The 11,671-nt window shown below is 57.2% G+C and overlaps 1 protein-coding gene across 2 annotated transcripts; it reads right to left on the minus strand.

Annotated features, from left to right (window-relative positions):
- Positions 1 to 963: 963 nt before the first annotated feature.
- Positions 964 to 11,616, minus strand: FNDC4 (fibronectin type III domain containing 4). Of its 2 annotated transcripts, none has more exons than XM_027703627.1 (6): positions 11,479 to 11,616; positions 6,144 to 6,259; positions 5,427 to 5,631; positions 4,501 to 4,590; positions 3,143 to 3,276; positions 964 to 2,190 (listed from the first exon to the last, which is right to left on the minus strand). In XM_027703627.1, exons 1-6 carry the CDS (start codon positions 11,549 to 11,551, stop codon positions 2,155 to 2,157), a joined length of 654 nt encoding a protein of 217 aa, XP_027559428.1. In that variant the 5' UTR covers positions 11,552 to 11,616; the 3' UTR covers positions 964 to 2,154. The 2 variants fall into 2 exon arrangements, with proteins under 2 accessions (XP_027559428.1, XP_027559429.1); XM_027703628.1 differs by having other exon boundaries at positions 964 to 2,187; positions 11,479 to 11,607.
- Positions 11,617 to 11,671: the final 55 nt, after the last annotated feature.

Raw genomic sequence — 11,671 nt, forward strand, 5'->3', positions numbered from 1 at the left:
TGGGGTGCCATGGGAAGGCTGGCACTGGGGAGGCTTGGGGTGCCATGAGTCAGTCAGGAGCTGTGTGCTGTTTTTCTCACTTGTGGTTTCGCATATTGAATCTGGTCTTGTGCCTTTCCTCCCTCAGCTCAGGGCACATAGCAACCTGTACCTGTTGTTAGAGTCAGCAGGTCATTGTCAGGCCCTCTGCTTCCAGCACCCATGTCTGCAGTTCCCTGCCCTCCTCCACTGCCGTGGTCTGAGAAAGAAGTGGTGGCTTGGAGTTTGGGGTTTTTTTGGGTGGGGGAAGTCTTTTTTGCTTCAACACCACATCCTACTTTTATATTTAATGTCAGATCTTTGTGTTCCTTTTTTATTTGGCCCCAACCAGTGCATTTTGACAATTTTTTTGTTCCTTCCCTAGCTCCTCATCTCTGCTGTAGTATGATCCTTTGATTCTTTGTGTGTGCCTACTCTTGTATTTCCCTGGCAGCCCTAATTTTTTTAATGTACCCTAAAAAACAAGCCAGTGGGCAAAACAAGGTATTTGTCTTTCTGGAGCTGCGACCATACTCCCTGCAGCCCAGGGTACAGCCCAGCAGCAGTTGCATCCCATCCCCACTCAGGTCCCCCCTTCCTCACCTGAGCAGGGAGCAGTGCAGGCCCCTCCAGCCAGCAGCCTGTCAGGGTCAGGCCTTGTCCCTTCTTGGCCCTGCTGCCAGGATGTCTTTGCTCTCAGCTGTGATGCCATCCTCAGTGGGACAGCCTGCCACTGCTCCAGCAACACAACACGGCCCAGCACGCAGCGCTGGCTCTCCCTCAAGGGCCAGAGGGGTGCAAGGTGACCTTGGAGGACCTGCAGCTTTTGCACAGCATGCAGGAAGAGGTCTTCTCCTAAGGGCCAGACAGATGTATTCAACAACTACTGATACACATACATGTGCACAGACACACACAAGACCTGCAGCTTTGCAGGGACAATGCTGCCTTTGAGCCAGGATGCTTTTATTGAAAAGACCCTGCCGCAGGAGTCGCTTATCCCATCCCTTCCCCACCTAGTCCTGCAGCAGGAGCTGAGCAGCACCTGGAAGGAAGAGTCCTGAAAGTGCTTTTATTGGGAGGTTTATTCCTGGAAGACGCTGGATCCTGTGATGCTTGAGTCCAGGCTGCAGAGCAGAGCATGGAGGGAGAGCAGCAGCCAGGGCAGCAGAGCCTCCTTGTATCATCCTGTTCCCTCCAACTGAGACCTTGCAGGCCTCACCACATTGCCTCCTCCAGGCAGCACAGGCATTGTGCTCCCCACAAACAGCCTGAATGTGCCAGCACTGAGCCCCTCTAGGGACACGGTGCAGCCACAGCCATGCCCTGGCACTGCCCACTCTCCCAGCTCTGTGGGGCTCCCACTAGCAATCCCTGCCCTGGCTGCAGGCTCTGTGGGCTGGCCAGGCACTGTGCCAGCACTCACTTCTCATCCTCATTTGTGTCTTTGTCCTCTGTAGGAAAGAGAGGTCTCAAAGTCCCTGTGTGGCCATGACAGGGTGCAGTGGAGCCCTGTTCTCCAGCAGCAATCCACTCTTCTTCCCCTGTGCTGGCTGGGCCCAGCCCCACAGACAAACACTCCTGCCACCTGGCCACAGCTCCCCTGGCAGCACTGGGGCAATGCCTGCACTGCCCCATCCCCTCAGCCTCAGGGCCCAGAGGGGAGCAGCTCCCGTCCTCCACAGGCAGCCCCCAAGCCCAGACAGGCAGCTGAGAGCAAGGTCTGTCCCGGGCTGACACCAGGCAGGCGTCCAGTGCCACGGCTGCACCCAGGGCTTTGGCCAAGCTGGTGCCCAGGGACGTGGCCACCCCTCAGGCCAGTGCAGTGCCCCCTCGGCTCCCCTCAGCCCCCCCCCAGCCGGGGGTGTAGCCCCCCACCCGCCCTCAGCTCTGAGCTCCGCAGCAGCGAGGGAGCGGGGCCAGCGCGGGATGGGCAGGGCCACGTTCTGCATGCACGGCTGGGAGCCAGCTCCAGGCACATCCCCGGACAGCTGCCCTCGGGAAAGTGGGAGTTCTGATACGTGGATCATCGCATGCTGAGTTCCAGGCCGGGCGCCTGGTGCTGCCTCTTCTTCCAAGGCCCGCTTTGGCTCTAGCAGGACACTCAGGACCCCAGACGCAGAGCTGGTGCTGCACTTACACCTCGATGATATTGACTGAGGGAGATTTCTTCTATGAGAGAAAAATCTGCTTTAAGGCCCTGCTTTGCTGTGCCCCTGGGATCAGACCCCTTGGCAGAGCCCCCCAAGCCCACAGCGGGCACCAAGACCAGCAGAACTCAGCAGAGCAGGGTCAGTTTGCAGTAGGGATCCAAGAGGAGGGATCTCTGGCAAGGAGTAATCAAGAAGCTGGAAAATCTGGAGGAGGGGAACTGGGGCCTTGAAGTCCCAACAGGAAGGTTCTGCTCCTGACATCCGCTGGAAACCAAGATGTGGAATCAGTGGGGCAGTCAGGCAACACAGTGAGGGGAGTTCCCACCACTGACAGAGGCGGCAGATGACACAAGCAAAAACCTAACGCACAGTCCCATTAGAGCATCAGGGCTATAAATCACTGTCTTTGGCAGGTAACAAAGGGAGAAGTGTCAGGTGCTGAGGGAACAGCCAGATGAAAGTACTCCTCCCTTCCCATCCACAGCCTGGCACATCTCCATCAGGGTGGGGAAAGGGCTCTGGAATGACTCGTGTGGTGATAACCTGGAGTAGGCTGTGGTGAAGGCAGAAAGGAAGCAGTGACAGACCAGAGCAGGAACCACAAGAACAGCTGCCCAGCCTGTCCACTCCTGCCTGAACAGGCAGGAGCCAGACCGGTCCATTGGTGCAGGGGAGGTGCAGCCTTGGAGGGGCACGGTGAAGGGTCTGTTACAGTGAGAGGACAGAGAGGGCAAGAGCCATCCCAGCTGACACATCCTGTCGTCTCTTGCAGTGTTCCTCCTGCAATCACCCATGGGGCACACACACTGCCCCAAAGAGACCAGGACTCACTGCACCCTAAAACCTCTCAGTCTTTAGTGTGAGAGTGTAAGCTGGGGTGTTTCTGTTTCTGGAGAGATTCAGAACCTGTGGAGGCCACAAGCCCCAGCAGACATCACATGCCATCCCTTCTGCCAGCCCTCCCCACTCACCTTGCTCCGCAGCAGCCCTCCGCTCGGTCGCTCTGGTGTGCTGTGCTCTGAGGATGGCTTTGTCTTCTCCTTGTTGTTGTTGGAGTCATTATCCTTGATGATGTCATACTGTCTGCAGAACAGGGCAATCACCGCTGCCAAAAGACAGACGGGATGAAGGACTCCCTTGAAAGATGGGATGAAGGGCTCCCTCGCACTGGCTGTGCCTGCTTCCCCTCCCTGCAGCATCCCAGCTGCAGAGGAGTGGCACCCAGGGCTCCCCAGGGTGCTGCACACCCACACCCCTCGTGTATCAGCCCGCACCACCCGAGGCACCTCTGCACGTGGGGCTGGGCCAGACAGGCATGGAAGTGGCCAAGGCCACTGGGGCACAGGGCATGTGCTCAGTGCTCACCAGGGGCAGATGCTCAGGCACTTGGAGAGGGACAGTGAGGTCAGAGAGCAGCTGGATGGGTTTTGGACTAACTCCAGCAAGGCACTAAAGTTAGGGGGCTGGTGCTTGTGACCCTCACAAAAACCAGCCCTTGGCTTTGTCTGTGCAAACTGGCTGTGGAGTCAGTCACTCTGCCTTGGTTTCACAGCACCCATCTCATGCAGCGTGTCCCACACCTGGGGACCCTGGACATGGGAGTATGGAGTGATGCCCCCAGCCGTGACTGTGCTGGTCAAACTCCAGTGTGTGTGTGATAACACACAGGCACGCACAGAGTGGGCCTGACTCCTCCCTGTTGGCACTCTGACACACCAACATGTGCCACATTGTCTTGTATTTTCTTCCAGTGCACTAGAAAAGTGTCAAGGACAGGAAAAGGTATCCTGCAAGATACCACTAAAAAATCCACTTTTCCTGGGAAGGGAGTAGGGGACCAATGATTTCCCATTCACAGCAGCTGCATGTGACTAATCAGGAGCTGACTTACCTTCTAGGCTCCCATGCTTCCAGGGCAACCTGCTGTCTGCTGGAGCACTAGCCTTAATCCTGCTGTACAGGAGCACATCACCCACCTTACAGCTGCACCAGCCAGTGCAGCAGTGTTAGCAGGTGTCAGACACACTAGCTAAGGCCCAAGCAACACACCCACTCGTTACCATCATGTGGGATGCTCCCACCCTGTAATTCTGGGTCCCACACTGTCTCCTGCTCTTCCACATACTCCAGGCCATGATAGCTGAGCAGTGGCTGCGGTTGCTCCTTTTACCCCACTGGCTCTATCTCCTACAGAGATTCAATGGACTTACTGGAAAGGATGCCAGACCCACATCAATGTGCCTCTGCACTCTCTTGAGCCACATCCTCTTTGTGCATCCTGGATTGTACCTCTGCCCCAGCCCCCCAGAATGCTGCTTGTGGCACTCACCTGCCCACATGAGCAGCACAGCCACGATGATGATAATCTCTCCTGTCTGCAGCTGCCGGTCTTTGTCCAGCCCTTTCATGGTGATGTCACCTGCAGAGAAGAGACCCTGGGCAGGGCTGGCAACAGATACCCTCGCACACAGCAACACTGGAGGATCTGAGGAACTCCAAAGGAGAGAAGCCCACTTCCCCCAAACAAGGATGGGTGTGGGATGTCCTCTCTCCTGGCTGGGGAGAGGATGTTACATCCTATGGCTTTCCTGTGTCAGATTAACTATCCTTGCTACAAAGGCAGTCAGTCATTCCAACAGCTTGTTTGGGTTCACATAGGGATTGCACAATGAATGCCAGTAATCACTGAGATCACTCCCTGTGCAGGGGCCAGGGCAGGTCAGGAAGGCTCTCGGCTGAACAGAAAAGTTCTGAGGAAAGTCAGCCATCTGCTTGCCCTACCATACTCAAGACCCCCTCTCATACTTAGTGCTGGAGACAGACTCCTGTGCCCTCTCTGGGCATCATCTCTTGGATTATCTCTCATGGGTCAGCACGTAGGCAACTCCAAGGCAACAGGGATATGGGTGGGAAAGGAGACAGTGGGGCTCTGTCATTTCTCCTTTGGTAGCCTGCAGGCTGGATGATCTGAGAGCCCGTTCAGGATTGGCTTCCTACAGGCAGCAGCTATGCTGGCCACAGTCTGCCCAGCCCAATAGGTGCCAAGACCCAGGACAGGAGGGCTGCAAACCAGGGCTTGGGGACATTATCAGGGCCACAATGAACAAAGCAGCAGCCTGTACAACCCTGCGCGTCCCCAGCCTGCTGCTCAGGGCAGCACCTTCCTCACTGACTGCCGAATCCCTCCTTATCTGCTGTGGAGACCTGCAGGTGTGGCCCCAGCAGCAGTGCCTGGAGAAGCTGGAAGGAGCTCACCTTGGTTGGAGCTGTTGGAAGGCAGGCGGTCAGTCTCCTTCAGGGTGCGGAAGTGGACACGCTTGCTGGCCTGGCTCTCCCCGTACAGGCCGATGCTCTGCACCTGGATGATGTAGTCGGCGTCCTCTGCCAGGTCCCACAGCACGCAGGCTCTGTTGGTGGTGTTCACCTCCCGGATGAAGCGCTGCATCTGCCCGTCCTGCCGCTGCCAGAGGGAAGAGCTGTCACACCCCAGGGGCTGCTCCCGGCTGCAACAGGCACAGTCCCCCGGCTGCAGGGCTGCGCTGGGCACACGGCCTTCACTCCTCCCTTCCCAGGCAACCATCCACCCCGGGGTGGGCCAGGCTGGCCAGCACTGCGCTTGGCAGCATCCCTGCATGGTTTGAGGGCCAGGTGTCTCTCTGGAGAAGCCACTATCACCCAGGGCTGCATAGGTGGAGCAAGCAAGCAAAGAAGGGTTATGTCATGGCTGAAGCAAGATCTTTATCCAGAGAAATCACAGAGAAGCTACTAGAGGGACTACCCCCACTGCAGCCTGTGGTCTGCTGCCCCCCACCAGGATGGATGGCTCAGGTGGGGTGCCCTGGCAAGGGCAGCTCAGCAGCAGAGGTGCCCTCGGGCAGGTACCAGGGGAGCCTCAGACTGTGGAAAAAGGGCTGACATAGGAGCATGCTGGTAATCAGTGTCCCCAGCCCCCTGGGGACAGAGCCTGGATACCTGCTGTAGGATGGCATAGCCAATGACCACATCTCCTTCTGGGACGTCCCAGGAGACTGTGGCAGAGTTTGCCTTCAGCTGTGTCACAGTCACGTTGACAGGGGACGGTGGCCTGTCTGGATGAGCCGGGCACGGAGCAAGGCGAGGCACAGGAAAGAGGCAAAAGAAGATGTCTTAGAACAGGCACTCATCCATGCACACCACCGTGGGGCCTCTCCAACACCTGCCTGTGGCAACATGTTGGCCAGGGCCACAGGGAGCAGCTTCCCTGGTGAATCTGTCCCCAGGAGAGGCACAGCAGGTGCATGAGGCTGAGCTCTGCCAGCAGCAACACAGGCAGAGCATTGCAGCTGCCCACTGTGTGTGTGAGGAGTGTGCAGGCACAGAGCTCTGGGACTGTCCTGTGGATGGGCACATCACAAATCCTGGCACACCACCCAGAAGTACGTAGGAAGCAGCCCAGACACAGCAATGATATACTGACTGTGACAGAAAAATGGGGCAGCTTGGAATATACACACTCTGCAACTCAATCTGGCCATTTCCCCTGCCTGGCATTACTCCTTGCTCCAGGGTGTGGGGGAAAGGCCAATGCTGAAGGCAGAGCTGGCTGTCCCAGCAGTGCAGTGCCACTGGCTGCAAAGCTGGCAGCAACGCTCAGCCGTTGCTGTTCTGCACAAAGCTGACCTGACTGACCCCTGACTGACCATCACCACTTTGAGACTTCACAGCACTAAGAGCACGGCAGGACCCTACGCAGTCCTGTACACAAAGCCAAATTTTGTCCTGAAATAACACACAGCAGCACGTGAAAGACACTGAGGCTCCTGTTCGTGTGTCCTCACTCTCGTAAACAAGTCAGTGTCATTCTACAAGCTGCCCATGTAGCACAAAGTCAGTGTTGTGATTTATACAGATAGAAAAAGAGCCCCAGAGGGCACCTGAGAACAAGAGAAAGGTCAGCTGTGACACCAACAACAACCCCAGTTAGAGTGACAAGGAAAGGTGTTTTCTGCAGGCCAGCTATTTTAGTGCATTCATTCACATCTGAAAATACCCAGCTGCAGATCAAACCAGGAGAAGGCTGTGGTTCCCACTCTGACAAATTCAGGACTGTAGTCTGCCAAGGGCAATTAAAACAGACAGGAGAGCCCAGAAAATAGAAAAAATTGTTCTCGGAGAGACCATGGGACTGAGTGTGTCTCCAGAAGTTTGACACACCATCAGGAGAGAGGGTCATTGGAGACAACATGAACAAGGATATCACAGGGTTCTGTGCTTCTCTTTCAGAACAGGAGTCGGGAAAACTGGAAAAGATTCAAAGATACACTCAAATATCCTTTATCCCACAAAGAATGTCTCTCTGTAGTTTTGCCAGCGGGGATCTGGTTGATCACTAGCCTGTGAGAGGGAGCCCCTGAGCCATGTCTGTGTCCGTGCACTCTGCTTTCCCACACGCCATCAGCAAAACAGGCTGACCAGAGCCACGGCCCCAGCCCTGGCCACTGCCCAGGGTTATGTACTCCGTGGGCACAGGAGCTGAGCTCCCTGCAGATGGAATCATAGAATCATCAAGGTTGGAAAAGACCTCCAAGATCATCAACTCCAACTTTTGACCAAATAACCCCACGCCCACTAAACCATATCGGAAAGTGCCGTGTCAGGTCATTTCTTGAACATTTCCAGGGGTGGTGACTCCACCACTGCACTGGGCCCCCTGTTCCAATGCTTCACCACTCTTTCAATGAGAAATTGTTCCTAACATCCAACCTGAACCTCCAGTTGGTGCAACTTGAGGCCATTGCCCGTTGTCCTATCACTAGTTATCTGGGAGAAGATCCTGACCCTGGCCTAGCTCCACCCTCCTGTCAGGGAATTGTAGAGAGCAAGAAGGTCCTCTCTGAGCCTCCTTTTCACCAGGCTGAGCCCCCTCAGTTCCCTCAGTCACTCATCAGGCTTGTGCTCCAGCCCCTTTCCCAGCTCCATTGCCTTTCTTTGGACATGCTTCTTTTCTTTCTTGTCGTGAGGGGCCGAAAACTGCCCCCAGGACTGGAGGTGCCTTTCCAGTGCCCAGCACAGGGGGACAGTCACTGTCCCGGTCCTGCTGGCCACAGTATTGCTGACACAAGCCCTTGGCCTTCTTGCCCACCTGGGCACATGCTGGCTCATGTTCAGCTGCTGTCAACCAGCACCCCAAGTCCTTTTCTGCTGGGCCTGGTCTGGTTTTCCACCCCAGCCATGACCCCTGTCAGGTCAGCTGCACAGCTCACAGCCCAGCTGGGGCAGCACCCTGTCAGCTGGCAAACAACCACTCCCCGGTGCTGTCCCGGCCACAGGCATTGCAAAGTGTGGGAGTATGAGGGGCTGCATGGTTCCGCTGGCCTTCAGGCATAAGAACAGTTGTCCTACAGCACCACTGTGCCAGCAAACACAGTGGGGTCAGAACAGCCCAAGAATCCAGGGGTGGAGATTCGTCCGAGAACTGATTTGGTCTACACCAACCAGGATGTGTCCAAAGCACTCTTGGGCACGGCCTGGGAGCCAGCACGAGCCAGAAACCACTCCTGGCAGGTAGCACTGATGTGCCCCCCTCTTTGGAACTCATGAGCTTAATACTAGGGATGTGACCAAACCCTGCCAGCTGGCCTTGGGACAAGAACAGGACACGGTGCTCCACAGGATACATCTACAGCAATAAATTAGGGGGCTTTTTACATCTAACAGAATTAAAAGAGTCCTGAACATGCGCAATGGGGGCAACCGGACTCCCAACCTTTAAGTGTTCGTGAGGAAATTAAAGACAGGGTCTGACATCTCTGTGACACAGAAGTTTGTGGATGGAGCTTGTAGCAGGCTCCCAGCTCTGCACAAGAATTTTCTAGGCTTCTGCAGGGAGCCCAGCCTGGCCCAGCCCAGGTTTTTGGGCCGAGGATGCTGAGACACGGCCCCGAGACTGTCACTCGATTATTTGAGAACAATTCAAATGCACTGATTCCCAAGCCATGCTCCTGGGTCCACCTGGGGCTGACAGAACTGCTCCAGCTGTACTGAGCCAGAGCTTGCACAGGCCCCGTGCAGGGACGTCACTGGTAGCAGGAGGGTGAGAGGATCCGGGGGCACAGCAGAGCCACAGCACACAGGGCTCAGTGTGCCAGACCTCACGCATCCCAAACACACCCAGTGCAGCCTCCAGGCCAGCAGCCCTGAACCTGTGTGACAGGAGACCTGGTGTCCAGGCTGCAGTTCTGCATTGGAAAAAACAGTGTTCCTTCGTCAGTTTGACACTGAGCGAACTGCAGAAAATACCCTTCTGAGCACACGGGATTTGCACTCCTGGCAGAAAAAGATAAGATGGGAAGCCTCAGAAGTCAAAACTTCTGAGAAGTTAACCCTAGATACATGGGACAATGCTTAATCCAAAAGACCTCTGTTCTGCAGCCAGGCTGGGAGAGCTGTAGTTGGTCAGCCTGGAGAGAAGGCTCTGGGGAGACCTCAGAGCCTCTGCCAGTGCCTAAAAATTCCAAGAGAGCTGGAGAGGGACTTTGGACAAGGACCTAGAGGAACAGGACAAGGGGGAATGGCTTCACACTGACAGAGGGCACGGTTAGATGGGATATGGGGAAGAAAGACTTGCCTGTGAGGGTGCTGAGGCCCTGATACAGGTTGCCCATAGAAGCTGTGGCTGCCCCTGACCTGGAAGGCAGGGTTGGATGGGGCTTGGAACAACCTGGTCTAGTGGAATGTGCCCTTGCCCACAGCAGAGAAGGTGAAATTAGATAGTCTTTAAGGTCCAACCCAAACCATTCCAGGATTCTATGATATGCAAGATATCATAGAAAGTTGTTACAACAAGACTTCCAAAGGACAAAGCTTTGTGTATGGTCCCCACGTGGCATCTAGCATTGTCCAGCCAGCTCTGCAGCTGAGGTCAGAGTAGCTTCATGCCAGAGCTGTTGCCATAAAGATCTGTCAATGCAAGGGCTCCAAAAAACATGTTCTCTGATAACCACGTTCTGGCTATAAAGCCAAGATGCTGCTGGGCTCTCTGGGAAAAGTGTGCCACTGTTTAGCCTTGCTCAGTGCATTAACCACTAATGATTCTGCATCATTTATAAGTTGTCCAGCTTCACTTTTTATTAAAGCTGTATTACAAAAGGGGCATCCCACAGAAAGCACAGTCACTTACTTAAGGCCTGGCGCAGGTTTTGTCCTGCCTGTACAGCAGAGTGCTCCTTTCGGGCCTGATGAAGGGGTGGGAAGACCTGGGCTGTGTGCAGAAGCCAGTAGCACTGCAAGCCTGCGTTTGGGCACCAGGAGGGGTGGCTGGTGGGCAGTGGGAGGGATGGTCAGTCAGTAGCTGGGCACGGGACCAGATCTGCCGCACAGCCCGGCTCCATGGGTTAGCAAAGGGGCTGGACAGATACCCCTGATGAGGGATGCTGGCAGACGTGGTGCTGCAGAGGGATGGGGCACAGCTCCATCGGTGCCCTCCCCATCCTGCTGTGACACGGAGAGGGGATCACCCCTGCCCCTCGGCCCGTGCCCTTGGGGCTACGGCTCAAGGGCACCCAGATGTTTGCCCAACTTACTGCTGCAGCAGGGAGTAAGCACCAGACCGCACATCTAAAAATAAGTGGCCCCTTTTTAACACCCCTGACTGCATCTCTTCCTGAATCCGTCAGCACGTATCTTGCAAGGAGACGGAAAACACGGCAGAATGTAGCAGAACGCGTCTGGCACTCGCAGTTCGATTTAATATCTCAGTAACCTGACGAGGGGCAAACTGACAGCAGGAGGCGGCTGCTGACAGCGAGTCATCCCGGCGAGTCAAGGGACACAAGGACAGCGGTGCCCCGGGTGCACCGAGCTCGGTGTCCCGGCGAACACCGGCAGGAAGGGACAGGATCCCCGCCAGGCGGGGCCGGCCGCAGCCCGCCGCAGCCCGGAGCGTCTCCTCCCGGGGCAGGAGCTCCATCGGGGCAGGAGCTCCATCGGGGCGGGACGGGATGCGGGGGCCGCGCTCCGCGGGAGCCCCCGGGAAGGGCAGCGCGGCCGCAGCCGTCCCGCGGGGAGGGGACACGACACGGCCGAAGGCACAGGGGGCTCAGGGGCCGCGGCGTCACGGGGATGCCCGAGGGGTGCCCGAGGGGTGCCCGAGGGGTGCCCGGGGTCTGCGGCCGAGGCCACCCCGGGGACGGGGGGAAGGCCGGCGGGAGGGTCCGGGGGGCCGCAGCCCACGGCAGGGGCGGGCGCCCGGCAGGGTCCCCCCGCCCGGGAGGCGCCAGGTCCGCAGCGACGCGTGGCCCCGGTGCCCTCCCGGCCCGGCCGCACTTACTGGCTCGCACGAGGCAGAGGTCGCAGCCGAAGAGCACCAGGACGGGGCTGAGCAGCGCCGAGACGCGGGCCATGGCGGCGGGGGCTGCGGCCCGGCCGGGCGGCAGCCCTGGCACCGGCCCGGCTCCCTGCGCCGCGGGACGGAGCGGGGCCGAGCCCCGGCCGCAGCGCGGGGGGGGCGGAACGGCCGCCCG

The sequence above is a fragment of the Neopelma chrysocephalum genome, unplaced genomic scaffold (genome assembly GCF_003984885.1).
Source record: "Neopelma chrysocephalum unplaced genomic scaffold, ASM398488v2 Primary Assembly neopelma1_245, whole genome shotgun sequence".
In the NCBI taxonomy this organism is placed as follows: domain Eukaryota; kingdom Metazoa; phylum Chordata; class Aves; order Passeriformes; family Pipridae; genus Neopelma; species Neopelma chrysocephalum.